This window comes from Microcaecilia unicolor, chromosome 9 (assembly GCF_901765095.1).
Source record: "Microcaecilia unicolor chromosome 9, aMicUni1.1, whole genome shotgun sequence".
NCBI classification, from domain to species: domain Eukaryota; kingdom Metazoa; phylum Chordata; class Amphibia; order Gymnophiona; family Siphonopidae; genus Microcaecilia; species Microcaecilia unicolor.
In genome coordinates, this window is record NC_044039.1 from 58944646 (window position 1) to 58971515 (window position 26870).

Sequence of the window (26870 nt, forward strand, 5' to 3'; positions counted from 1 at the left end):
TGGGTGCTCTGGGTGCTTGAGCACCCCCAATATTGAGAAAATTCCTTGTATGTGTCCAGGGAGGAGTCATTTCCATTGGGCTTAGCACCCCCAATAATTTTGAAAAGTTGGCTCCTATGCGGTACAATTAATTAATACAACAGCTTCTCTCCGGAGAACATCAATATTCTAAGAATTTTTTACAAAACATTAGGTCCATTAATAGTTCCTTAGTTTTTGCATCCATGGGAGCTAACATTGCACCACCATCCGGCTATGGTCCTTATTGTTTTCGAATTAATGGTACTATTTACCATAGAGCAGCAGTACTACATCCTCAAAATGACAATCAAAGACAATTTGCTCAATTATATATTCTTGATCCTGATGAAGCAGCCGTTCAGAGTGTACGGATCTCCCCGAATGCACAGATCAACCATACATTAATGACACAATTAAGCGATTTTATGGCCCGGAAAATCCATTTGCAGACGCATGCAAGATGCTTTATGAAGTAGAAAATGAATACATATGTGAAGCTCAATGACGAAGAATAGAACCTCCAACAGTTTCAATGGCCATTGTTCATGATCGCAAAAATGATCAAAGACGATACAATGCCCCTAGAGCCAATGAGGTGGATTTCATTTTTCAAAATACAGATGGGGAACCTCCCTTACATAGAGATCTGATAATACACTGCTGAAACATGCCAAATGAAGAAAACAAAACTGGGATAATAGTGTGTTAGACCCCAATCTGGAACCAATGGTATATCCATTACTCCTTATGGAGATCAAAGCTGGAGGATATATATTCCTTTGTCTAAACAACCAAAATGTATAATGCACCTCCGTCACAAATCAAACAACCCAAGAGTAAGAGTTACGCAAATGCAGTACTATGGGTACCGTTTGTCAATAAGAGATTAATTCAATCCTTTTCTTAGTGCAGGAAAACTAACGCAACAATATTTTGTTGATGCATATATTAAAACAGAGGCAAACAATTATATTCGACAAAATCAAAAACTGTTAGTTGAAAAATACTCTGGGTTAATGGACCACCTTTCAAATGAAGCTGCAAATGGAGGATTTACACCTGGTCAGGCATTTATTTTACCATCATTTGCCGGCAGCCCAAGAAATATGCATCAATTTTATCAGGATGCTATGGCAATAGTTCGCAAATATGGCAAGCCAGATCTGTTCATTACTATGACCTGCAACCCAAAATCAGTATTGATCAGACTGATTCATATGTGATCTAGCAAGAGTGTTCTCACTAACGGTCTTTTTTAAAGACTACCATAATCCATCATTGCCAGTTTCGGATATTCATTTTTATTCCAGAATATAGACTCCTGATGTAGGCCTTTCGGCTGAAACGCAACATTGTGTCGAGTCATTTTTTTTAGTTAATAAACTTTGTTTTACTTTCACTACTTCTGTGGTCCAGTTCTTGGGAATCCTGGTTTGCATTCCCACTTCCTTTTGTTACTTAAGGCTAATTCTACTACACCAACCAGGGGCTAAGTCATTTGAAGACTTAAAAATAGTTGAACGTATTCTTTATAATACATTTCAAGATGCATTCAAGAAAATGGGGCTCATTGACAACGAAGCTCTGTGGGGGAACACCTTAGACAATGCAGTCACATGCAGCATGCCACATGAAATCAGACACCTTTTTGCATACATTTGTGTTTTTGCTGTACCATCAAATGTTTTCCAAATATTCCAAAAATACAAACTTACTATGATACAAGATTTTCAACACATCCATGGTTGCCAAGGTGATTGCTTGGTTTGTGAACAATTGTGCCTTCAGAAAATCCAAACCGTTCTGACTACACATGGCAAAAAACTTGAACACTATGGTTTACCAACAGTCATCCAGAGACTGGAAGATCCTAAACTTGCCTTCAACGTTGGAGATGAAAAGCGTAAAGCTCAACAAATGCTAGAAAGACTAAATAATGAGCAAAAAGAAGCATTTCATACTATAGTTTCTGCCTGCAATACAAACATAACCCACACGTGCTTCTTCCTAGACGGTCCTGATGGAAGTGGAAAAAACGTATACGTATAACACTATCCTGAGCACCATCCGAGGAGATGGAGGAATTGCACTACCTGTTGCTTCTACAGGAATTGCTGCAAATCTCCTTCCAGGAGGACGAACATCATTCACAGTTTACCTGTTCCTCTACTGGAAACGTCAAAACATCAAGTATCAGATTATCATCAAGCGATGCTTCACTCATTAGAGATGCTAAAATCCTTCTTTGGGATGAATCAACTATGGCACCCAGTATAGCACTTACTGCTGTAGACAGACTCCTCAAGGACATTATGAACAATCAGAAACCATTTGGCGGTAAAGTTGTTCTCCTTGGTGGAGATTTTCAACAAACTCTACCATTGGTACCACACGGTGATCAAGCTCACATTATTGAAGCAAGCATTAAGTTAAATAAACTACGGAAAAAATTGAACAAACTCCAACTGGCATGCCTTGCCATAAACTGCATTTAAAAATTGGAGCCATAATTATCCTACTCAGGAATTTAAATACCAAGCAAGGTTTATGTAACGGAACTTGCTTAATAGTCAAAGACTTGAAACCTAACCTCATTATTAAAGTAATCACTGGGTCAACTGCAGGGAGTACTGTTTTTATCCCATATATTGAACTAGCACCATCTAACACTGACCTCCCATTTACATTACGTTGAAAACAATTTCCTGTGAAATTGGCGTTTACAATGACAATTAACAAGTCACAAGGACAAACATTTGAAAAAGTTGGCATTTTCCTCCCAGAACCAGTGTTTACTCATGGACAACTGTATGAGAGAGCAGCTTTTAAACTAGATATTTGGGAAAGGCCGACAGTTGCACAACAGCGCATGGTTCGGGATAAGGTATCTTGCAAGGATACCTCACAAACAGGGAAGCTAGGGTTTCTGGATAGTGAGGTTGCGCAAGAGACTGTGGTAGGCCAGGTGCCCTTAAATACAACAAAAGATGTCAAATCATTAGTGTCAAGTACTAAGCATCATGCAAATAGGAACAACAAACATATTCTGAAATGTCTATATGCAAATGCTAGGAGTCTAAGAAATAAGATGGGAGAGTTGGAATATATTGCACTAAATGAAAAATTGGATATAATAGGCATTACTGAGACCTGGTGGAAGGATAACTAGTGGGACACTGTCATATCGGGGTACAAAGTATATCATAGTGTTAGGGTGGACCGGACTGGTGGAGGGGTAGCATTGTATATTAACGAGAGCCTTGACTCAGATAGATTACAAATTCAGCAGGACACAAATCACACCTTTGAATCATTGTGGTTTGAAATTCCATGTATAAAAGGGAAAAGGACGGTGATAGGAGTGTACTACCGTCCGCCTCGCCAGGATGAGCAGGAAGACGCAGAAATGATAAAAGGAATCAGAGACGCAAACAAAATGGGCAATGCGATAATAATGGGTAACTTCAATTACCCAAATATAGACTGGGCAAATGTGACATCGGGACACCCTAGAGAGGTACAATTCCTTGATGAAATCAAGGACAGCTTTATGGAGCAGCTGGTGCAGGAGCCGACAAGAGAAGGAAAAATTCTAGACTGGTGGGGAACGTTATGGTACTGGGGCCACTTGATAAAAGTGATCATAATACATAGTAACATAGTAGATGACGGCAGAAAAAGACCTGCACGGTCCATCTATGATCAGCTTTGATATCAACCTTGAAGTAACTATACACAGGAAGTCAAATACGTTAGCGTTTAACTTTAAAAAAGGAGACTATGATAAAATGAGAAGAATGGTTAAAAAAAAAACTTAGAGGGGCAACTGGGAGGGTAAAAACTGTACAACATGCGTGGATGCTATTCAAAAATACCATCCTGGAGGCCCAGGCCAAACATATTCTGCGAATTAGAAAAGAAAGACGGAAGTCCAAAAGACAGCTGGCATGGTTAAAAAGTGAAGTGAATGAAGCTATTAGGGCTAAAAGAAACGCCTTCAGAAAATGGAAGAAGCTAACAATGAAAATAACAAGAAGCAGCATAAGGAGTGTCAAAGCAAATGCAAGGCGCAGATAAAGAAGGCCAAGAGGGATTATGAAAAAACATAGCAATAGAAGCAAAAAAAACATAGCAATAGAAGCAAAAAAAACATAGTAAAAAAAAATTCGGTATATTAAAAGCAGGAAGCCGGCAAAAGAATCGGTTGAGCTGCTTGATGACCGAGGGGTAAAAGTGGCGATCAAGGAAGACACGTAGCGGAGAGATTAAAGGAATTCTTTGCTTCGGTCTTCACCGAGGAAGATTTGGGTGGGATACCGGTGTCGGAAATGGTATTTCAAGCGGACGAGTCGGAGAAACTTACTGAATTCACAGTAAACCTTGAGGATGTAATGTGGCAGTTTGGCAAACTGAAGAGTAGCAAATCACCTGGACCAGATGGTATTCATCCTAGAGTACTGATAGAACTGAAAAATGAACTTGCGGAGCTACTGTTAGTGATATGCAATTTATCCTTAAAATCGAGCGTGGTACCGGAAGAATGGAGGGTGGCCAATGTAACGCCGATTTTTAAAAAAGGGTCCGGGGAGATCCGGGAAATTATAGACCGGTGAGTCTGACGTCGGTGCCAGGGAAAATGGTAGAGGCTATTATTAAAAGCAAAATTACAGAGCACATCCAAGGACATGGATTACTGAGACCAAGTCAGCACAGCTTTAGTGTGGGGAAATCTTGCCTGACCAATTTACTTCAATTCTTTGAAGGAGTAGACAAACATGTGGACAAAGGGGAGCCAGTTGATATTGTGTATCTGAATTTTCAAAAGGCATTTGACAAGGTACCTCATGAAAGGCTACAGAGGAAATTGGAGGGTCATGGGATAGGAGGAAATGTCCTATTGTGGATTAAAAAGTGGTTGAAGGACAAGAAACAGAGAGTGGGGTTAAATGGGCATATTCACAATGGAGAAGGGTAGTTAGTGGGGTTCCTCAGGGGTCAGTGCTAGGACCGCTGCTTTTTAATATATTTATAAATGATTTAGAGATGGGAGTAACTAGCGAGGTAATTTAAATTTGCTGATGACACAAAGTTATTCAAAGTCGTTAACTCTCGAGGGGATTGTGAAAAATTACAAGCGGACCTTGCAAAACTGGGAGACTGGGCGGCTAAATGGTAGGTGACATTTAATGTGAGCAAGTGCAAAGTGATGCATGTGGGGGGAAAAAGAACCCGAATTATAGCTACGTCATGCAAGGTTCCACGTTAGGAGTTATGGACCAAGAAAGGGATCTGGGTGTCATCTTCGATAATACACTGAAACCTTCTGCTTAGTGTGCTGCTGCGGCTAGGAAAGCGAATAGAATGTTGGGTATTATTAGGAAAGGTATGGAAAACAGATGTGAGGATGTTATAAAGCCGTTGTATCGCTCCATGGTGCGACCGCACCTGGAGTACTGTGTCCAATTCTGGTCGCCACATCTCAAGAAAGATATAGTGGAATTGGAAAAGGTGCAGCGAAGGGCGACAAAAATGATAGCAGGGATGAGACGACTTCCCTATGAAGAAAGACTAAGGAGGCTAAGGCTTTTCAGCTTGGAGAAGAGAAGGCTGAGGGGAGACATGATAGAGGTATATAAAATAATGAGTGGCGTGGAACAGGTGGATGTGAAGCATCTGTTCACGCTTTCCAAAAATACTAGGACTAGGGGGCATGCGATGAAACCACAGTGTAGTAAATTTAAAACAAATAGGAAAAAAAGTTTTCTTCAACCAACGCGTAATTAAACTCTGGAATTCGTTGCCGGAGAACGTGGTGATGGCAGTTAGCTTGGCAAAGTTTAAAAAGGGTTTGGACGGTTTCCTAAAGGACAAGTCCATAGACCACTACTAAATGGGAAAAATCCACAATTTCGGGAATAACATGTATAGAATGTTTGTACGTTTGGGAAGCTTGTCAGGTGCCTTTGGCCTGGATTGGTCGCTGTCGGAGACAGGATGCTGGGCTCGATGGACCTTTAGTCTTTTCCCAGTATGGCATTACTTATGTACTTGTATGTAGCATTTTCACGAGTTTGAAACTCTTCTGATGCAATTGTAAAAGTTATAGATGATCCTGAACAAGGAAAGCTTTTCCCTCATTGTAACAGTTTTCACTAAAATTGTTGTTTATAAAGAAATCTTGCAAACGTAAACAACCATTATATTTGTAATAAAACTTTTTCAATTTCTGCGTACTCTTTCTTTTAAAAAAATACTATAAAAATCACAACAAAAGACAGATTAAAAAAATACAAAGAGAAAACAATCCGCATCTCATAACCCTGGAGCATATTACTCATTATACACCCTTCCCAATTATTCCTTATCACAGCACATTTCTTCTAACAGTTCCTTTAAAAACATAATCGCCATTACATGATAACCTTGCTAGCGCCCGTTTCATTTGTTTGAGAAACAGGTCTTTTCTACTAGCACATAAGATTCAAGAGGGCATATTAAAATCATCCCCCCAAAAAACAGGGGAGTAGAAGCTTGATGTGAGAGTACACCTGTTTAAAAAAATAAAAAATAAACAGAAAATAACAAATCTACATGATTAGGGGCATAAATCTCCCAAAAAGCACCACCTGATGTGCCATGAGTGCCTTACAAAAGATGTATCGATCCCCAAGTCTTTAATTACATGTCTGAGTCACCAATCCCTTTCTAAACAAGATGGCTACTGCCCGCAGCCTACCCATCATTGGCATCGCCACACAGTCTCCCATACACTGGCATACTAATTTAGCATGTTCTGAATCTGATAGGTGGGTTTCCTTTAGAAAGGCTATATTAGCTCTTAGGTGCTGAAGTTGTTGCAACAACTTAGCTTAATTTGTAGAATGAATACCACCCACATTCCAGGTGATGCCCAGTAATACAGGGCACAGAGAAGGACACCGCAAGAAACCCACTACAAATCTGGGAGGGAGACGGTCCCCCCCTCTGTACCAGGAACTAAAGGACTCCCAACACCCTCAATGTGCTGTTCCAAAGGGGTATGAGGCTTATGGTATACCTACCCACCATGCATGTTAATACCTATGTTCATGTCCCATCTAACTTGTCCTAAGACCCAAACTACCCCCTCCCTCCATCAAACAAACCCAAACCCACACCAACATTTAATGTTCCAAAATGGAACAGGTCACAATCCAACGCCCCTCCTCACAAACCCCATATGAACAGTGCATAAGTGTAACCCCTTCCCTCACGGTCCCCATCATAACCCCCCCCCCTTAAGGCAATAGGACCCTCCTGTTTCTGATACAAGAACCTTCCCAAAAGGGAAAGAAAGTGGAAACATAAGGGGACCAGACCTCTGAAACCACAAACCATAAGCAGTCTCAGTCCAACAGGCCATAGGAATAAAAAGATTACCAGAGAGACAATGTCAGTGGTACTCTACCCACCAATCACAACTCTCCCCAGACATAAAACTTATGTCGTGAAAATAATCCTGTTCTGCATTGGTGCACACCCCCCAAACAAAAGCAAACCCAACTATATAACAGAACACAAGGTCATGCGGCTCCCTGGTGATCCATACAGCAATAACTGCTTCCCACCAAATGTGCCAGCAAGAAGTACACTTGTGAGGATAGATACCCAAAGGAGTGAAAAATCAATGTTCCCAGCTACTTCTGAAATCGGGCAATATTCACATGCATCCAACCCACCCCAAAACACATATTTGACAGGTAATAAGAAAAACAAGGGGGGGGAGAGACAATTCACAGCATGCACTCTCCCAATAAAAAGTGGGTCCATATTGTTGATATCAAGTTCCAGCGGTTCCAGGGTAGCCCAAAGAAGAATCCATCCCTCATCTACAGCATGGCACTACTCAAAAGAATGAGGGCCTTGTTAAAGCAGGTCATGGTCCCCTACAGAAGAGAAACAGGTCATCGGTCCTCACTCATGGTTGAAGTCTTCAAGTGCAACCAAGGACTTCAGTGTTCTGGGCTCTCACCACGTGACTCCAAGGGTCAGTATGTCTGAGAGCCTTAGCTTCTGCCACTGGTTCACAGGTCTTTGTTGCTTCCTGGTATGTAATCCTCAGCTTGGCAGAGTAAAAGAGGACAAAACGAATCTTGTGAGAATAGCTGGGAGCAAATAGGTGCAAAGTCCTGTCTGCGCCGCCACCTTCGCCGAATAGTCCTGAAAGCACAGGACTTTGCGGTTCTTATAAAAGAGTTCCTTGCCCCTCCTAGAGCCTGTAGGATAGATGTCTGTGAGAAGTTAAGGAGCCTGCAGTTCACCACTTGTGGTCTGAAAGTTTGTTGTTAGAGTCCAACCCAGTGGGCCCTCTTAATCTGCAATGGGCCAAGAGTAGCAGGGAGTTGCAGCATTTGAGGTAGCCAGGTCTCTAGAAAAGAACCCAAGCAAAGTTCTCCCTGAGCTGTATGAAACGGGAATATGAGGCGTTCATACTGTGCAAGTTGGAATACTTTGCTTGGGTCCCTTGACCAAGAGCAGCGAAACATGGTCTATGTTTGGACCTACAAAAGTTATACAATCATTTAACTGGACATTTATTAACAATTTACATATTAGACTTTTGATACATAGATGTCTTTTGAACTTTTTGTAAAGAACTCTGGTCTGAGTTCAATTCATGCGGATTTAGTATTTAAAACTTTTTTTTTTTTTTGTATTTGCACACTTTTCCCGTAGGGTTACTTTGTATGTTTAATTTCACTTCCCTGGCAGAAACCCAAATAGTGGCAATATTCCATGCTACCAATCCAGGGCAAGCAGTAGCTTCCCAATGTCTGTCTTTTTTTTTTTTTTTAATTTCTTTATTTTATTAAAGTGTAACACAAGCATAAACAAGCCTTATAATCATCAAAATAGGCTAACAATGTCAGCAAAATTCTAAACTGAAAACCCTCGATACCCCTCCCCAACCATCCGGGAGAACTGTGGCTAATTGCTAAAACCCATAATAAAATACACAAGAGCAGAAAAAAACAAATAGCATAATCTCACAGCAAGGTGGTACACTGGACCACACAACATATATATATCCCATATTGTATGAAAATTCACCAGCCTACCAGTTCACATAGCTATTACTTTGGTCATTTGGTGTATATATAGTCCAACTTGTGAACTACTTTGGAGATCGCTGGCATCATCAGTTTTTCCATACTGCTGAGATGGTCAGCTTGCCAGCCACAAACAGATAAGTAGCTGTAGCTTCCCCATGTCTGTCTCAATAGTGGACTATGGATGGACTTTTCCTCCAAGAACTTGTCCAAACCTTTTTAAATCCAGATATACTAACCGCTGTTGCTATGTCCTCTGGCAAAGAGTTCCAGAGCTTAATTCATTGAGTGAAAAAATATTTACTTCTATTTATTTTAAAAGTAAGTATTCCATGTAATTTGAGTGTCCCCTAGTCTTTGTACTTTTGGAATGAGTAAAAAACATGGATTCACTTCTCGTTTTACACCACTCAGGATTTTGTGGACCTTAATCATAACTCTCCTCATCCATCTGTTTTCCAAGCTGAAGAGCTCTAACCTCTTTAACCTCTCCTTATATGAGAGGAGTTTTTATTTATTTATTTATTGCATTTGTATCCCACATTTTCCCACCTTTTTGCAGGCTCAATGTGGCTTACAATATGTCATTCTTGGTGATATATAGATTATAACGTAATCACTTATTGTTACATAGAGATTTTTGAGTATCAAAGTAGAAGTTTAAAACGAGTATTTGTTATACAAACAGTTTTGAATATAGGTATGGGAGATGTATGCAATTACATTTGTTGCTCTGTGTGGTATGCCTTGTTAAAGAGATGAGTCTTTAATGATATACGAAAGTTTGTTAGAGCGTAGATTATTTTTAGGTTCCGCGGCAGTATGTTCCATAACTTGGCACTCACGTAGGGAAAATTTGATGCGTGCACAAGTTTGTATTTTAAACCTTTGCAGCTTGGGAAATGAAGATTAAGGAATGTGCGGGCTGATCTTTTGGCATTCCTGGTTGGTAAGTCTATAAGGTCTGACATATAGGCTGGGGCATCTCCGTGGATGATTTTGTGAACTAAGGTGCAGATCTTGAACGTGATGCGTTCTTTAAGTGGGAGCCAGTGTAACTTTTCTCGTAGGGGTTTCGCACTTTCAAATTTTGTTTTTCCGAATATGAGTCTGGCTGCGGTGTTCTGGACAGTCTGGAGTTTCTTGATTATTTGTTCTTTACAGCCAGCGTATAGTGCGTTACAATAGTCTAGGTGGCTCAGTACCATTGATTGTACTAAGTTACGGAAGATTGTCCTTGGGAAGAAAGGTCAACTCTTTTTAATTTCCACATTGAGTGGAACATCTTCTTGGTTGTATTTTTTGCATGGCTCTCCAGTGTTAGATGCCGATCGATAGTAACACCAAGAATTTTTATGGTGTCCGAAATGGGGAGTGTCAGGTTTAGTGTGTTCATAGTGGTGAATTCGCTCTTGTTGTGTTGTGAGGTGAGTATTAGGCATTGGGTTTTTTCTGCATTAAGTTTCAGCTTGAATGCATCCGCCCATGAATGCATGATATGAAGACTTTGGTTGATGTTGCTGGAAATTTCCTTTAAATCTTGTTTGAATGGGATGTAGATCGTTACGTCATCGTCCCCTTTATCATTTTGTTTGCTCTTCTTTGAACTTGTTCTAATACAGCAACCAGAGCTGAATGCAATACTCAAGGTGAGGTCACACCATAGAGCAATAGAGGCATTATAGTATTTTCAGTCTTTTACCATCCCTTTCCTAATAATTCCTAGTATCCTGTTAGCATTTTTGTCCGTCGCCACACACTGAGCAGAAGATTTCAGTGTTATCTACAATGACACCTAGATCTTTCATAAGAACCTAAGAGTAGAGCCATACTGGGTCAGACCAATAGTCCATCTAGCCCAGTATCCTGTTTTCCGAACAGAGGCCAAGCAAGGTCACAAGTACCTGGCAGAAACCCAATTAGCAACATTCCATGCTACCAATCCTGGGGCAAGCAGTTGCTTCCCTGTGTCTTTCCCAATAGCAGCCTATGGACTTTTCCTCCAGGAATTTGGCCATCCCCTTTTTAAACCCAGATACACTAACTGCTGTTACATCCTCCAGCAGAGCATTCCAGAGCTTAACTATTCGTTGAGTTTATTTTAAAAAGTATTTCCATGCAACTTCCTCGAGTGTCCCCTAGTCTTTGTACTTTTGGAACGAATAAAATTTTTTTACTTCTACTCATTCTACACCACTCAGGATTTTGTAGACCTCAATCATATCTCCCCTCTCTTTCCAAGAGCCCTAACCTCTTTTAGCCTTTCCTCATACAAGAGGAGTTCATCCCCTTTATCATCTTGGTCGCACTTCTTCAAACCTTTTCTGATTCTGCAATATTATTATTATTTGTTACATTTGTATCCCACATTTTCCCACCTTTTGCAGGCTCAATGTGGCTTACATATAACCGTTAATGGTGTTAGCCGATTACGGTTTGAACCAGTGGCGTAGCAAGGGCGGTGGGGCGGTCCGCCTTGGGTGCACGCAACTGGGGGGGGGAGGTTGGCTCCGCTGGTTCCCTGCTCCCTCTGCCCTGGAACAGGTTACTTCCTGTTCCGGGGCAGAGGGAGCAGGGAACCAGTGGAACCGACACCCCCCCCCCCCCAAGCGGCATGCACACGGCAGGCAAGAATGCACTCGGGAGGGGGCTTGGGTGATGCGCCGAGGGGGGGTTGGTGCACTGAGGGGGGGGGGTGTCATGCTGCACCCGGGGGGGGGGGGTGCACAGCAGCAAACCACCCTGGGTGGCAGCCACCCTCGCTATGCCACTGGTTTGAACAAATATAGTATGAATGAATACAAAGTGATATTGTGGTATAATGAGGTATATGTATGGTAGGAAACAGTTGGGGGGGGGGGGACTTAGAGAGGGAAAGGGAGAAGAAGAGTCAGGTAATGTCTGTTGCAGTCTTTGGTTATGTTGTCGCAAATGACCGGTATTTTTATGTTCGGTCAGTGGGGTATGCTCTTCTGAACAGGTCTGTCTTTACTGCTTTCCGAAAATTTAGGTGGTCGAGCGTAGTTTTTACTGCTTTGGCAATGCGTTCCATAGTTGTGTGCTTAGGTAAGAAAAGCTGGTTGCATAGGTGGATTTGTATTTGAGTCCTTTGCTGCTTGGGTAGTGGAGGTTTAGATCGTGCAGATTTTGTGGAGTTTCTGGTTGGCAGGTCGATGAGGTCTGTCATGTATCCCGGTGCCTCACCATAAATAATTTTGTGAACAGTCTTGCAGATTTTGAAAGTGAGGCATTCTTTGATTGGTAGCCAGTGCAATTTTTCTTTGAGTGGTTTTTTTTTTTTTTTTTTTTTTTTGATACAGCAACCAGAACTTGAACGTAATACTCAAGGTGCGGTAGCATGGAGCGGTACAAAGGCATTATAGTATTTTCGATCTTATTCACTATCCCTTTCCTAATATTTCCTAGCATCCTGTTTGCTTTTTTGGCAGCCACTGCACATTGAGCAGAAGATTTCAGTGTATTTTCTACGATGACACCTATACCTTTTTCTTGAGTGCTAACCCCCAAGGTGGGCCCTAGCATCAGGTCTGTGATTTGGATTATTCTTTCCACTGTGCATCACCTTGCACTCGTCCACATACAATTTTATCTGCCATTTGGATGCCCTGTCTTCCAATTTCCTAAGGTCTTTCTGCAATATTTCAGTCTGCACATGTTTTAGCAAGCTTCAATAGTTTTGTATCATCTGCAGATTTAATCACCTCACTCATCGTTCGATTTCTATATCATTTATAAGTGTTAAATAGCATCGGTCCCAATATAGATCCCCGTGGCACTCCACTGTTCACCCTCCTCCATTGAGAAAAATGACCATTTAACCCTACCCTTTGTTTTTTGTCCAATAACCAGTTCCTAATCCACACAAGAACGTTGCCTCCTATCCCATGACTCTTAGGAGTCTCTCATGAGGAACTTTATCAAAAGCTTTCCAAAATCTAGATACACATCAGCCGGTTCACATGTTTGTTCATGCTTTTAAAGTAATGAAACAGATTGGTGAGGCAGGACTTCCCTTGGCTGATGCCATGCTGACTGTCCCATTAAACCATGTTTGTGTACCATAATTTTATTTTTTATAATAGCTTCCACTATTTTGCCCGACACCGATGTCAGGCTTACCGATCTGTAATTTCCCGGATCATCCCAGAACCCTTTGTAAAAATCAATGTCACATTGGCCACTCTCCAATTTTCAGGTGCTAGGACAATTTTAACGACAGGTTACATATTACTAACAGCAGATCAGCAATTTCATGCTTGCTTTCTTTGAGTACCCTTGGATGTAGTCAGTTTGGCTCAGTACATCTAGTCGATAGTCTATTTTACATAGTAACATAGTAAATGACGGCAGATAAAGACCTGTAAGGTCCATCCAGTCTGCCCAACAAGATAAACTCATTTTACATGGTATGTGATACTTTATATGTATACCAGAGTTTTTGTCCTTGCCATGGATTAAGAACTGGTTGAAAGATAGGAAACAGAGAGTAGGATTGCGTGGCCAGTATTCTCAGTGGAGGAGGGTAGTTAGTGGGGTCCCGCAGGGGTCTGTGCTGGGTCCGTTGCTTTTTAATGTATTTATAAATGACCTAGAGATGGGAATAACTAGTGAGGTAATTAAATTCGCCGATGACACAAAATTATTCAGGGTCGTCAAGTCGCAGGAGGAATGTGAACGATTACAGGAGGACCTTGCGAGACTGGGAGAATGGGCGTGCAAGTGGCAGATGAAGTTCAATGTTGACAAGTGCAAAGTGATGCATGTGGGTAAGAGGAACCCGAATTATAGCTACGTCTTGCAAGGTTCCGCGTTAGGAGTTACGGATCAAGAAAGGGATCTGGGTGTCGTCGTCGATGATACGCTGAAACCTTCTGCTCAGTGTGCTGCTGCGGCTAGGAAAGCGAATAGAATGTTGGGTGTTATTAGGAAGGGTATGGAGTCCAGGTGTGCGGATGTTATAATGCCGTTGTATCGCTCCATGGTGCGACCGCACCTGGAGTATTGTGTTCAGTACTGGTCTCCGTATCTCAAAAAAGATATAGTAGAATTGGAAAAGGTACAGCGAAGGGCGACGAAAATGATAGTGGGGATGGGACGACTTTCCTATGAAGAGAGGCTGAGAAGGCTAGGGCTTTTCAGCTTGGAGAAGAGACGGCTGAGGGGAGATATGATAGAAGTGTATAAAATAATGAGTGGAATGGATCGGGTGGATGTGAAGCGACTGTTCACGCTATCTAAAAATACTAGGACTAGAGGGCATGAGTTGAAGCTACAGTGTGGTAAATTTAAAACGAATCGGAGAAAATTTTTCTTCACCCAACGTGTAATTAGACTCTGGAATTCATTGCCGGAGAACGTGGTACGGGCGGTTAGCTTGACGGAGTTTAAAAAGGGGTTAGATAGATTCCTAAAGGACAAGTCCATAGACCGCTATTAAATGGACTTGGAAAAATTCCGCATTTTTAGGTATAACTTGTCTGGAATGTTTTTACGTTTGGGGAGCGTGCCAGGTGCCCTTGACCTGGATTGGCCACTGTCGGTGACAGGATGCTGGGCTAGATGGACCTTTGGTCTTTCCCAGTATGGCACTACTTATGTACTTATGTACTTATGTACTTATTCTCTGGGCACAGACCGTAGAAGTCTGCCCAGCATACTTCTTGTAGTAAAAGCTCTGAAGCTAAATTTTGCGGGGTTGGAAGGCGCCACTGTCTTGTCCTTGGGGAATTTGTCCTTTAATCTCTGTCCTTTCTGAATGATTTTGCATTCGTAATCACCATCAAGCCAGACATTCAACTTTCCAAGTAGTTCCCAAAGTCTATGAGCCAGTCAGGTTCAATAATCGGGGGCCAGAAGTCGCCAAAAGAATTGGGGTTTGTGAAGAGGTGGCAGAAGCGGAGGATCTCCATATTTCTCAATATAAAGGTAGGGGATAATGGTATTTTATACAGATCAGGAGTTGTGTGTTTGCAAGAATCTAATCAAACTGGGTGGGTCCAGATGGCGTGAGCCTCTGTAGCAAGGGAGACAGCAGCCCTTCAAGTCTCTTCAATAATTTAAAACGTTGCTTACCCTTTAAACTGCATGCTTAGGGAAGTTGAGTAGAGACCATCAATACTCACTTGCTCAGCAGCATTGATGTTTGGATATCCCCTCCAAAAAACTGTCGTCATACCTTTCTAATCAGAATAATTGTGAGGCGAGAATTATTCTTGGTATTCAGATTAATGCTTCAGACTAGTTTTATTTATTTGTTGCATTTGCATCCCACATTTTCCCACCTATTTGCGGGCTTAGTGTGGCTTACAATACATTGTAAATGATGGAAATACAATTTGTTGCAGTACGATTATGGGTTACATTGTGAGGAGTTATGGGAAGACAAAGTCAAATGTCATACGGGGAATAGAACAATGGAATGTAACAATAGGGAGTTGATAAGACGATAAAACAATAACAAGAGAACATTAGGGTATAACAATTTTATCTGTGGGTGGAGTTTTAAGTGATGAAAATACGGGGGAAGAGAACTCAGAAGAAAGTGTATTGATGCGTTTCTATTGGTGTGTATGGACTTCATGTGTTTTGATCCTTGCCGTAGATTTTCTCAAAGAGATGAGTCTTCAATAGTTTGCGGAAGTCGGTTAGTTCGTAGATCGTTTTCAGGTTGCGTGGAAGTGTATTCCAGAATTGTGTGCTCATATAAGAGAAGGTTGATGCGTGCAGTACTTTGTATTTTATGCCTTTGCATTTAGGGAAGTGGAGATTGAGGAAAGTTCGGGATGATCTTTTAGCATTTCTGGGTGGTAGGTCTATTAAATCAGACATGTATGCAGGGGCTTCACCGTGAATGATTTTGTGGACTAAGGTGCATACTTTAAAAGTGATGCGTTCCTTGAGTGGGAGCCAGTGTAGTTTCTCACGTAAGGGTTTTGCACTTTCGTATTTTGGTTTTCCGAAGATGAGTCTGGCTGCTGTGTTCTGGGCTGTTTGAAGTTTCCTCAGTATTTGTTCTTTGCAGCCTGCGTATAGTGAGTTGCAGTAGTCCAAGTGGCTGAGTACGAGTGATTGCACTAGGTCGCGGAAGACAGATCTTGGAAAGAATGGTCTTATTCTTTTCAGTTTCCACATGGAGTAGAACATCTTTTTGGTTGTGTTGTTCGCGTGAGTCTCAAGTGTTAAGTGGCGGTCGATGGTGACTCCAAGGATTTTTAAAGTTTCTGAGATTGGCAGATTTAGTTTAGGTGTGTTAATTGCAGTGAATTTATTCATGTTGTATTGGGAGGTAAGTATGAGGCATTGAGTTTTTTCTGCGTTCAGTTTCAATCGGAATGCATCTGCCCAGGTGTTCATGATGTGTAGACTTTGGTTGATTTCGTTAGAGATTTCATTGATGTTTTGTTTGAAAGGAATATATATCGTTACATCATCGGCATATATGTATGGGTTAAGGTTATGGTTTGATAGAAGTTTTGCCAAGGGGATCATCATTAGGTTGAAGATAGTTGGCGAGAGGGGGGATCCCCTGCGGTACTCCACACTCAGGTGTCCATGCAGCAGACGTAGTTGTTTGATGTGACCTGATATGAGCTTAGGGTTAAGAACCCCTTGAACCAGTTTAGGACATTGCCTCCGATGCCAAAGTATTCAAGAATGTGTAATAGGATTCCATGGTCAACCATATCAAAGGCACTTGACATGTCAAATTGTAAGAGGAGTATATTGGTGCCGGTTGCAATCATTCAGGGCCGGTCTTAAGGCGAGGCGACCGAGGCGGCCGCATAGGGCCCCGCGCGGCGCGCCTAAGGTCGCCCCGCCCCGACCGCCCGAGTTCCAGTCCTCCCTCCCTTGGATGGCGCGCGACGGCGGAGTGGTGGGGGCGGTCCGCCCCGGCTGTCAGCGGGTGGGGGGTGCCCTGCACCCGCTGCTCCCACCCTGTCCTACCTTTAAAAAAAGACTGTGGAAGCGCCAGAGGGACAGGCAGCGCCTCGTGTCTGCCCTCCCTGCTACTAAAAATGTCTTCGACGTCGTCATTGGGCCTTCTCACATTGAGTCCCGCCCTTCTCTGAGGTAACTTCCAATTACCGTGAGGGTGGGCGGGACTCAATGTGAGAAGGCCCAATGACGACGTCGAAGACATTTTTAGTAGCAGGGAGGGCAGACACGAGGTGCTGCCTGTCCCTCTGGCGCTTCCACAGTCTTTTTTTAAAGCCAGTGAGGGTGGTGGGGACCGGAGAACAAAGCTAGTAGGTAGGTTGGGGGTGGGGGACTCAGATGGGAGAAGGGTGTGTGGGGTGGGGGTTCTCAGGTGGGGGGAAGGGTGGGGAGGGGGTTCTCAAATGGGAAGGAGACTACTACTTAACATTTCTAAAGCTGAGGTGGGGAGGGGGTTCATGGATGGGAGAAGGGTGGGGAGGGGGTTCTTGGATGGTTAAAGGGGACGGGTGAGGAGGGGACTGGGGTTCTTGGATGGGAGAAGGGGACTGAGGAGGGAGTTCTCGGATGTGAGAAGGGGACGGGTGGGGAGGGGACTGGGGTTCTTGGATGGGAGAAGGGGACCGAGGTGGGGAGGGGGTTCACAGATGGGAGAAGGGGGTGGGGAGGGGGTTCTTGGATGGTTAAAGGGGACGGGTGGGGAGGGGACTGGGGTTCTTGGATGGGAGAAGGGGACCGAGGTGGGGAGGGGGTTCACAGATGGGAGAAGGGGGTGGGGAGGGGGTTCTTGGATGGTTAAAGGGGACGGGTGGGGAGGGGACTGGGGTTCTTGGATGGGAGAAGGGGACCGAGGTGGGGAGGGGGTTCATGGATGGGAGAAGGGTGGGGAGGGGGTTCTTGGATGGTTAAAGGGGACGGGTGAGGAGGGGACTGGGGTTCTTGGATGGGAGAAGGGGGCAGGCACTGGGGTCTGAGAAGTGGCCATATGGGAAAATGGGGGCCATGCCTGGAGCTGGTGGGAAAATGGGGCATGCGTGGGTCAGGTGGGAGAATGGTTCTGAAAAGGGGGCCCTAATACAAGGCATGTGGATGAAGGGGGCTGGAACTGGGGGCTGAAAAGGAGGGTAGGTGGGATAAGGGGGCTAGTACTGGGACTGGAGGCTGAAAACGGGATAGGGAGAAGTGGCTGGGGGGCTGAAGCTCGGGACTGGTGGGAGAAAAGGGCTGGGGCTGAAATGGGGGACTGGTGGGATAGTGGGGCTGGAACTGGGGACTGAAAAAGGGGCGGAGAGAGGGGCAGATTCTGGATGGGGTAGCGAGAGGGAGGGCAAACCCCGGATGGATGGGAGAGGGAGGTCAAATTGTGGATTGAAGGGGCAGAGAGAAAGGGCAGACAGTGGATGGCAGGGATAGAAAGGGCAGACAGTGAATGGATGGGGGAGAGAGAGAGGGCAGACAGGGGCAGATGGTGGATGGATCATGGAAGGGGCAGAGATAGAGGGCAGATGTGGATGGAAGGCGCAGGGAGAGAGGGCAGACATTGGATGGAGGGATCAGCAGAGAGGGCAGACACTGGATGACAGATGCTGGATGGAAGGAAGACAGTGAAAAGAAGATGAGGAAAGCAGAAACCAGAGACAACAAACTGTAAATAAAATATATATTTTTATTTTTTTGCTTTAGGATATAGTATTGTAGCTGTGTTAATAAATGTTTATAAATAGAACATGTAAATAAGGTAATCTTTTTATTGGACTACTTTTAATACATTTCGACTTAACTTTCAGAGAAGAAAACCCCCTTCCTCAGGTCAGGATAGGATACTGTAACAGTACTATACTGTATTGACCTGAGGAAGGAGATTTTGGCCTCTGGAAGTCAAATGTATTAGTCCAATAAAATGGGATTATTTTATTTTCTGTATTTGTTTTATTTCTATTTGTTAATTTGTAAAGTGGTGATTGGTATTTGTTAGTTTTTTCAAATTTACATCTGCTGTCTTTATATTTTGCACAGTACTAGGGGTCATTTTCTGTTTCTGTGGTGTGGTGTTGAATTGTATGCAGAGTCTGGCATCTTGGGGGTTCAGTTTAATTTTTGTCTAAATAGAAAGTTTAAATATTACTACTTATTCTATAGTGGATTAGGGTGTATCTGTGTTTGTGAAAAAGACATGGCTTTCAGTTGGCATTGACTGTGCAGGATCGACAATCTGTACTATTCTGTCAGGTTTCATTTTACAATAGGTGAATTGATGTTCTAGTGCTCACTGTAGTGTTTTAAGATGTTTTCCTTTTCTTTGTGTGATTCGTAGAAATGACTGCTTATGGTATGGTAGAATTGCTCAATAGGTCCTAGAGTGTTTTGTATTCTCGGCATACCTAGTACTGGATTTTGGAGGGGGTGTTAAAAAATGACCGGGAGGGAGGGGGGCCTTGGAGCTGGGAGCCCTAGGGGGGGACGCCCTGGAGCTGGGGGAGCTCAGAGGGAGCAGCCCGGGAACTCAGAGGGAGGGGTAGCCGGCCCTGGAGCTAGGGTGGGGGCGGAGTTAGGTGGGGGCAGGGCTAGGGTGGGGCCCCATCAAATTGGTCTGCATAGGGCCCTGCACTTGCTAAGACCGGCCCTGCAATCATTTGTTTAAATTTGTTCATTAGGGTAATTAATACTGTTTCTGTGCTGTGATTTGACCGGAATCCTGATTGGGCATCATGCAGTATGGAAAATTTGTTGAGATAGTTTGTGAGTTGTTTAGTTACCATCCCTTCGGTTATTTTGGTTATTAGTGGTATAGATGCTACTGGTCTGTAGTTAGTTATTTTGCTTGCATTTTTCTTTGGGTATTGGGGTGAGTAAAATTTTACCTTTTTTCCTTTGGGAAAAGTCCGTTTTGTAGCATGACGTTCACGTGGTTCGTTATGTCTATTATGAATTGTTGAGGAGCTGATTTCATAAGGTTATTTGGGCAGATATCTAGTTTGCATTGGGATTTGGCAAATCTTTTGAGCGTTTTAGAGATGAGGTCCTTCAACAGTAATTTGAATTCGGTCCAGATCCTGTCTGCTGGATATATTCCGTCTTCTGGGTCTAGACAGTTTAGGAGTGTTGCGCATTCAATAGGGCTGGTGGGTATTTTAAGTCGTAATTGTATGATTTTCTCCTTGAAGTATTTCGCGAGGTCGTCGACCCCTGGTGTATCTTTGCTGTTATTTGTAACTGGTGTGGTGTCTAGCAATTTATTTACTAGGTAGAAGAGTTTGTGTGTGTTTTTGTAGTTTGGTCTAATCATTGTTTTGTAGTGTAGTTTTTTAGTCTGTTTTATGGTGTATTTGTATTTCCTCCGAAGTGATTTCCAGGCATTCAATATATGTTCATCTTTTTTTTTGTTCCATGCGTGTTCTAGTTTTCTGACTTGTGTTTTGAGTTCTTTCAGCTCTTCGGTGAACCATGGATTAGATTTTTTCCTGTGTGATGTTCTGGTTTGGATTGGGGCGATTGTGTCTAATGTTGTCTTACAAATGTTATCCCATTCTTGGAGGAATTGAATGGTGTCTGTATTTGTTGACCATTCGTTTTGGTAGACCTGTTGCCAGAATGTTGTGGGGTCTATTTTTCCTCTCGTGGTGTATGTTGTTTGTTTATGTTGGTTGACTGTGTTTCTGTGTATTTTTCGCCAGTGGAGGGAGACATTAGCTTTATGGTGGTCTGTCCATGGTGTGGGTGTCCATCTTGTGTCTGTAAGTAGGAGAGTTGAGTCTGGGTCGAATTTGTGTGTGATGTCTAGTGTGTGTCCTTTTGCGTGTGTTGGTTGAGTATTAGGTGCGTGTAAGTCCCAGAGTTTTAAGAATTCTTTGCATTCTTGTGTGCCTGTTGAGGTGTCGTCTTCGAGATGTAGGTTGATATCTCCTGTTATGAGGATGTTTGAGGCAGAGACACATGTGTTCGAGATGAAGTCCATGAGTTGAGTTTGGGAGTCTTTCCATTTTCCTGGTGGCCTGTAGAATAGGATTGCGTTGAGGTATCTTTGTAGGTTCAGGTGTGTGATTCTTGTCAAGGCAATTTCGAGTTGTGGTGAGATGGATTCACCAGTGGTTGTGATGGTGAACTCGGATTTGTAAATTATGGCTATTCCGCCACCTCTTTTTTCCATTTCTTGTCCAGTGGGTGATTTTGTATTCTGGTGGGCATGTCTGTATGATGGCGGGGTCTGTAGGGCTATGGAACCATGTTTCCGTGAAGAACAGAAGGTCTAGATTCTCAGTGGTAATCCAGTCTAGTATGTCTACTGAGTTGCTTACTGCTGATCTAGCATTGATGTATCCTATTCGGATTAAGCAGTATGGTTCTGTAGGGAGGTTAGATGTTTATTTTTATTAGTTGTCTGTTTCCTCATAGGTTGTTTCCAACATAGGTTGTTCATAAATACAGCAAGTGTTCTCAGTTTTTCAAAACACAAGGGCATCTAATACATCCTTCAGGAAGGTGAATTACATAGCACACATACTCATCTGCTTTTTTTTTTTTTTAAGGTTATCACAGAGGCATACAGTACTGATCCTATACAACTCTGAATGAGCCATGCAAGGACTGGGTCAGCAGAAAGATCAGGAGGAAAGAGCTTTTTGGGGGGTGAAGGCATGTAAGCATTCCAGTGCTGGGAGGAGTAAAGGATTGGAAAGGGCAAGGCCTGGATAGTAGTACATGTGAACTGGTATGGAGTAATACTTTCAGATTGCTGGATAAGGCAGGCCCACTTATCACCATATCGGAACCCAAGATCTGTTTTTTACTTTTTTTAATTTACAAGTAAAATTAATGTCCTCATAACTTGAAGTGGTTAAAATTAAGTAATTAAACCTATTTTGTACAAAGTATCTATGTGGGTCCTGTACTGTTCTACTGGATCCTGAGGAAAAAGTTTGAGGTGTGTACCTAAAATAAATCTGAAAAATGTGATGTCTAGTTTGTACTTGAATGGGGCTTTACTTTCTCCACCCCTCTCCCCAGCAGGCTTCGATAGCTACAGAAGTGGACCGCCTGCTGTCCTTAATGGAAACTTTGTACAGCCTCAGTTCTCTGGGAGAGAATACCCTGCAGTCCCATACACACTCAGGGTAAGCACTGTTCATGTTAAATAGAAAAATGCAGTTGTGTTTGGATAGCCACTGACCCTTCATTTGCAAGTACCTGGGGATTTCTCCCTACCATCTGCAGCCACACCTTTTTAGTCAGAGGCTCCAAGCTGCTGGATATCTAGTAGTGTAACATGGAAGTGGATAATCTAGGGCCTGGAAGAAGCTGCGATGATTGGGACTCCACTGTCACAAAAGGCTTTAAATGCTGCTTATACAGTGTCTTAAACATGGTCTATACAAGAAATAAAGCTTGGGAGCAAACACTCTTTAAAGTGCCAACATTCTTTAGTTTTGGCATCTTACTAATGGGCTGTTTTTTGGTGCCTTGCAAATGGTAGAAGTGATGTCCATACACAAAATCATTAATTGGTGAGATACTAACAGCTAGAATAAATAGTATGTGCTAGATTCAGATCTGCCTTTTGTGCTATCAGTTTGAGGAAGAGACCTCTGGGAACAGGGATATGTTACTTTCAGGAATAGGGCCTTGAGCTATCAATGAAAAGTCATGAGCGAAATACTTGGGTTGGAATTTTTTCACTTAGATCACATTGTGTTGGAAGCAGCTTGCCCTTACATGTGAATGGCTATTTGGCAGAACTATGTTCATCTGTCAGTAACCAAATGCTTGCTAAAGCTTCATAGGGCAAAACGAGCTACCTGAAGGGGGAAGGTTTTTGATTTAGATCCTACTTTTTTTTTCCAGGTGTAGCTCAAGGTTATTTTCAGGTACAGTAGATATTTTCCTGATCTGAGGGTTCGGTCTAAGCTTAAATGAAGCAATGGAGGACTGACTTGCCCCTGATCACAAGGAACATCAGAGGGATTTGAACCAGGCTTCCCTGGTGTTGAACCAATTGCTTAAAGCATTAGGCTACTGTTCACTCCCTGGTGCCTTTTTGAGCACTTACATGTAAGCATGGTTTAAACAAGTTGTATTTTTCCTTTTTCTGTTTATTATGTACTTCCCAATTCTAATCAGGAGCTGAATGATCTCAGCTGTTAAGTAGTGCCTCTGCGTTTTCTTAATGCTCATGCTGTGAACTCACTGGGTGTCCAAGAAAAGCATGAAGCTGAATGACCCTTTTGTATTGGTGCATGTACTTATAGATAAGCTTTTTGACTTGGGCACTCTTGCATGTTTATACAGCTTTGTGAATGATTCTGCAGCTGCTTTTAGATAAGTGTTGCCATCAGTGTAACACTGTGTATATTTAAAAAAAAGTCTGTTCTTGTATTTACACAAAAAACTTGTTTAAAGCTCCTTTAAGTAATGATTAAGTTAAATGGTATCCTCTCTCTCCTTATACTTTCTATGCACATTGCTTTTTTCCTACTGAGCAGAGGCGTTTTCCTTTACCACAACCAGCTTTCCATTCTTTCCCCAGTATCTGCCTTTGCTGCTTTCCCTTCCTTCTCTTAGCAACTGCCCTAGGAATTCCTTCTTGTAACTGGAGGATCTGAGAACTGTCGGCTGCGCCACTCGCTGACCCGGGGGCACCCTTTGTGGCCGCCTTCTTGTTTCTTTTCTTCAGCGATAGTGTGGCTGCTGATGCGGGGGTGGCTTGTCCGGCTGCTTTCTTGCTGGATTGCTTTCTTTGGCCTTTTCCTTTGTCCACACTGCTTGCCAGTCGCTTCTTCCCTGCTGCGTCGATCGAGTCGTTCTCATATGCAGCTGTGTTCTTCTTCCGCTCTGACTTCTCGGGTGGGGCACACCTCCGCGACGTCTGGCTTCGCTGTCGTTTCCATTCTGCGCGAGGGAGGGGAGGGTAATAGTGTCGACACACAAGGAATCTAAATAAACTTAAGATAGCCAGTTAAGATCATCATACATTATAACAATTTAGGCATCTAACTAGACTTAAAGATCTAGAATTGTCTCCTTATATCATTAAGACAATTTAAACAACCTCTTATATTTATTTTATTTATTTATTTATGGACCAAACCTATTTTAATACTTGCCCAGCATAGTGACATACGTTAGGCATACACAAAGTACGTGAAGCTGATGCATAAGATATTTAGCTTTACTAAATTGATGTGGTAATGATCAAGTCATTGAAGCCTTAACCCTGGGAATATCAGAAACCAGCACAATGGTGGAAAAAAACCTACAAACCAGGTTGCAATCCCTTTCCAGAAAAGAGAGATATAGTTTGCATGCAGATTCATAGGACAACCTTGCCCTCTGCTGGCCAACCACAATAGTGCAGCATCAAGTTACTGAAAGCAAAAGTAATTCTTAGCCAGCGTAATGCATACAGCCCTCTCTAAACTCCCCGCCCCATATACATCATTAAAAGAGGGCTGGACGTACGAAACGCAGTGGAAATTTCACCCTGTTAATAATGGCGCGAATGCTGCAAACCTGTAGTGCGCACGAAAGTCAAACACGTTCATGGATTATTGATAGTACTCTAGTAAATTTAAATTCCACTGCAACTTTTAAAGTGTGTCCGCGATTCTACATGAGTGGAGTGCAGCCACGTGTAGTGAGCTCCCCCGCAACCCCCCTGATGCTTGTGGAGTGCGTTTGTGCAGTACACCGGCGCATCTAATACGGCTAAGACGCAGCATGTGGGAATGTATAATAGGAGAAAAACGGATCTTTAAACCCACGCTGTTGAGAAGTAATTACAAAGCAAGCAACGGAATGTGGAGCCTCGCTGCTTAAGGCAAATGATCTAATTCAGGCAAACCAGATATTTACAATCGTTACTGATTAAAGCAAACGAACTTAAGCCCCTTTGAAAGCTGTTTAGAGATAATTACCAAGCAGGCAACAGAATTTGGAGCCTCGCTGCTTAAGACAAACCATCTAATGCAAGCCAACCGGACATTACAAAATTAAATCAAACCACCTTAAGCTCTTTGAAAGAGGTAAATGTGTACGATTCAGGCCTTCTCAAGGTATGTAAGTTTGGTCCTCCTTCGCTCCTCGGCTCCTCTGTCTGGCTTCCTTGCAGTCTGCTTGCCCTGGACACCGGAAGAGGTCATCCGGGCTCCCTCCAGGGGCTTTTAACCCCTTTCGTAGCTCCTCCTGTTGCCAGCGGGGTGCCCCTGGAGACGGGATCCTGCCCCCCTCGCCTCACTCGCTCCCCGCTGGCCTCGGCGCGCATGCCCGTCGGGGCACGGTGCCATGTTATCTTCAGCTCCATGCACCCGCAGGGCACTGGGGAGGAATACCGGAGGAAACTGAAAAAAGCCAAGAGAGAGATACGTCTGGCGAAAGCGGAAGAACAAATAGCTAGAAATGTAAGGAGGGGTGACAAAACTTTCTTCAGGTATATTAGTGAAAGGAGGAAGACTAAAAAGGGAATTGGTGAGTCTGAAAGATGCTGAGAACCGCTATATAGATAATGATGAAGAAAAAGCAAAATTGCTAAATAGGTACTTTTGTTCTGTTTCCACAGAAGAAAATCCTGGAGCAGGACCGCAATGGACTGACAAAAGTACATGTGAGAATGGAACAGATATAGCACCATTCATGGAAGAGAGTGTGTATGAACAACTTAAAAATCTAAAGGTGGACAAAGCAGTGGGACCAGATGGGATCCACCCCAGGATATTGAGGGAGCTCAGAGAGGTTCTGGCGGGTCCTCTTAAAGATTTGTTTAATAAATCCTTGGAGACAGGAGAGGTTCCGTGGGATTGGAGAATGGCTGAGGTGGTCCCTCTTCACAAAAGTGGGGATAGGGAAGAAGCTGGAAACTACAGGCTGGTAAGCCTCACTTCAATTATTGGCAAAGTAATGGAAGCGATGCTGAAGGAAAGGATAGTGAATTTCTTGGAAGCAAATAAGTTGCAAGATCCGTGACAACATGGTTTTACTAAAGGGAAATCGTGCCAAACTAATCTCAATGAATTCTTTGACTGGGTGACCGGAGAATTAAATCAAGGACGTGCTATGGACGTAATCTAGTTACATTTCAGTAAAGCTTTTGATACGGTTCCCCATAGGAGGCTCTTGAATAAACTAGACGGGCTGAAGATAGGACCCGAAGTGGTGAACTGGATTAGGAACTGGTTGACGGGCAGACGCCCGAGGGTGGTGGTAAATGGAGTTTGCTCGTAAATGGAGTTTGCTCGGAGAGAAAGGTGAGTAGTGGAGTGCCTCAGGGATCGGTGCTGGGGCTGATTCTATTCAATATATTTGTGAGTGATATTGCCGAAGGGTTAGAAGGTAAAATTTGCCTTTTTGCGGATGACACCAAGATTTGCAACAGAGTGGACACTCCAGAGGGAGTGGAAAGCATGAAAAAAGATCTGCGGAAGCTAGAAGAATGGTCTAATGATTGGCAATTAAAATTCAATGCGAAGAAATGCAAAGTGATACACTTAGGGAGTAGAAATCCACGGGAGACGTATGTGTTAGGCGGGGAGAGTCTGATAGGTACGGACGGGGAGAGGGATCTTGGGGTGATAGTATCTGAGGACCTGAAGGCGACGAAACAGTGTGACAAGGCGGTGGCCATAGCTAGAAGATTGCTAGGCTGTATAGAGAGAGGTGTGACCAGCAGAAGAAAAGAGGTTTTAATACCCCTGTATAAGACGTTGGTGAGGCCCCACCTGGAGTATTGTGTTCAGTTTTGGAGGCCGTATCTTGTGAAGGATGTTAAAAAAATGGAAGCGGTGCAAAGAAAAGCTACGAGAATGGTATGGGATTTGC

The 26870-nt window shown here is 43.1% G+C and overlaps 1 protein-coding gene across 1 annotated transcript in view; it reads left to right on the forward strand.

Annotated features, from left to right (window-relative positions):
* CAPRIN2 (caprin family member 2) overlaps window positions 1–26870 on the forward strand; it is a 701412-nt gene that overhangs the window by 560734 nt on the left and 113808 nt on the right. The window contains 1 exon segment of the mRNA XM_030214677.1: window positions 22071–22177. Within this exon segment, the coding sequence (XP_030070537.1) occupies window positions 22071–22177 (107 nt within the window).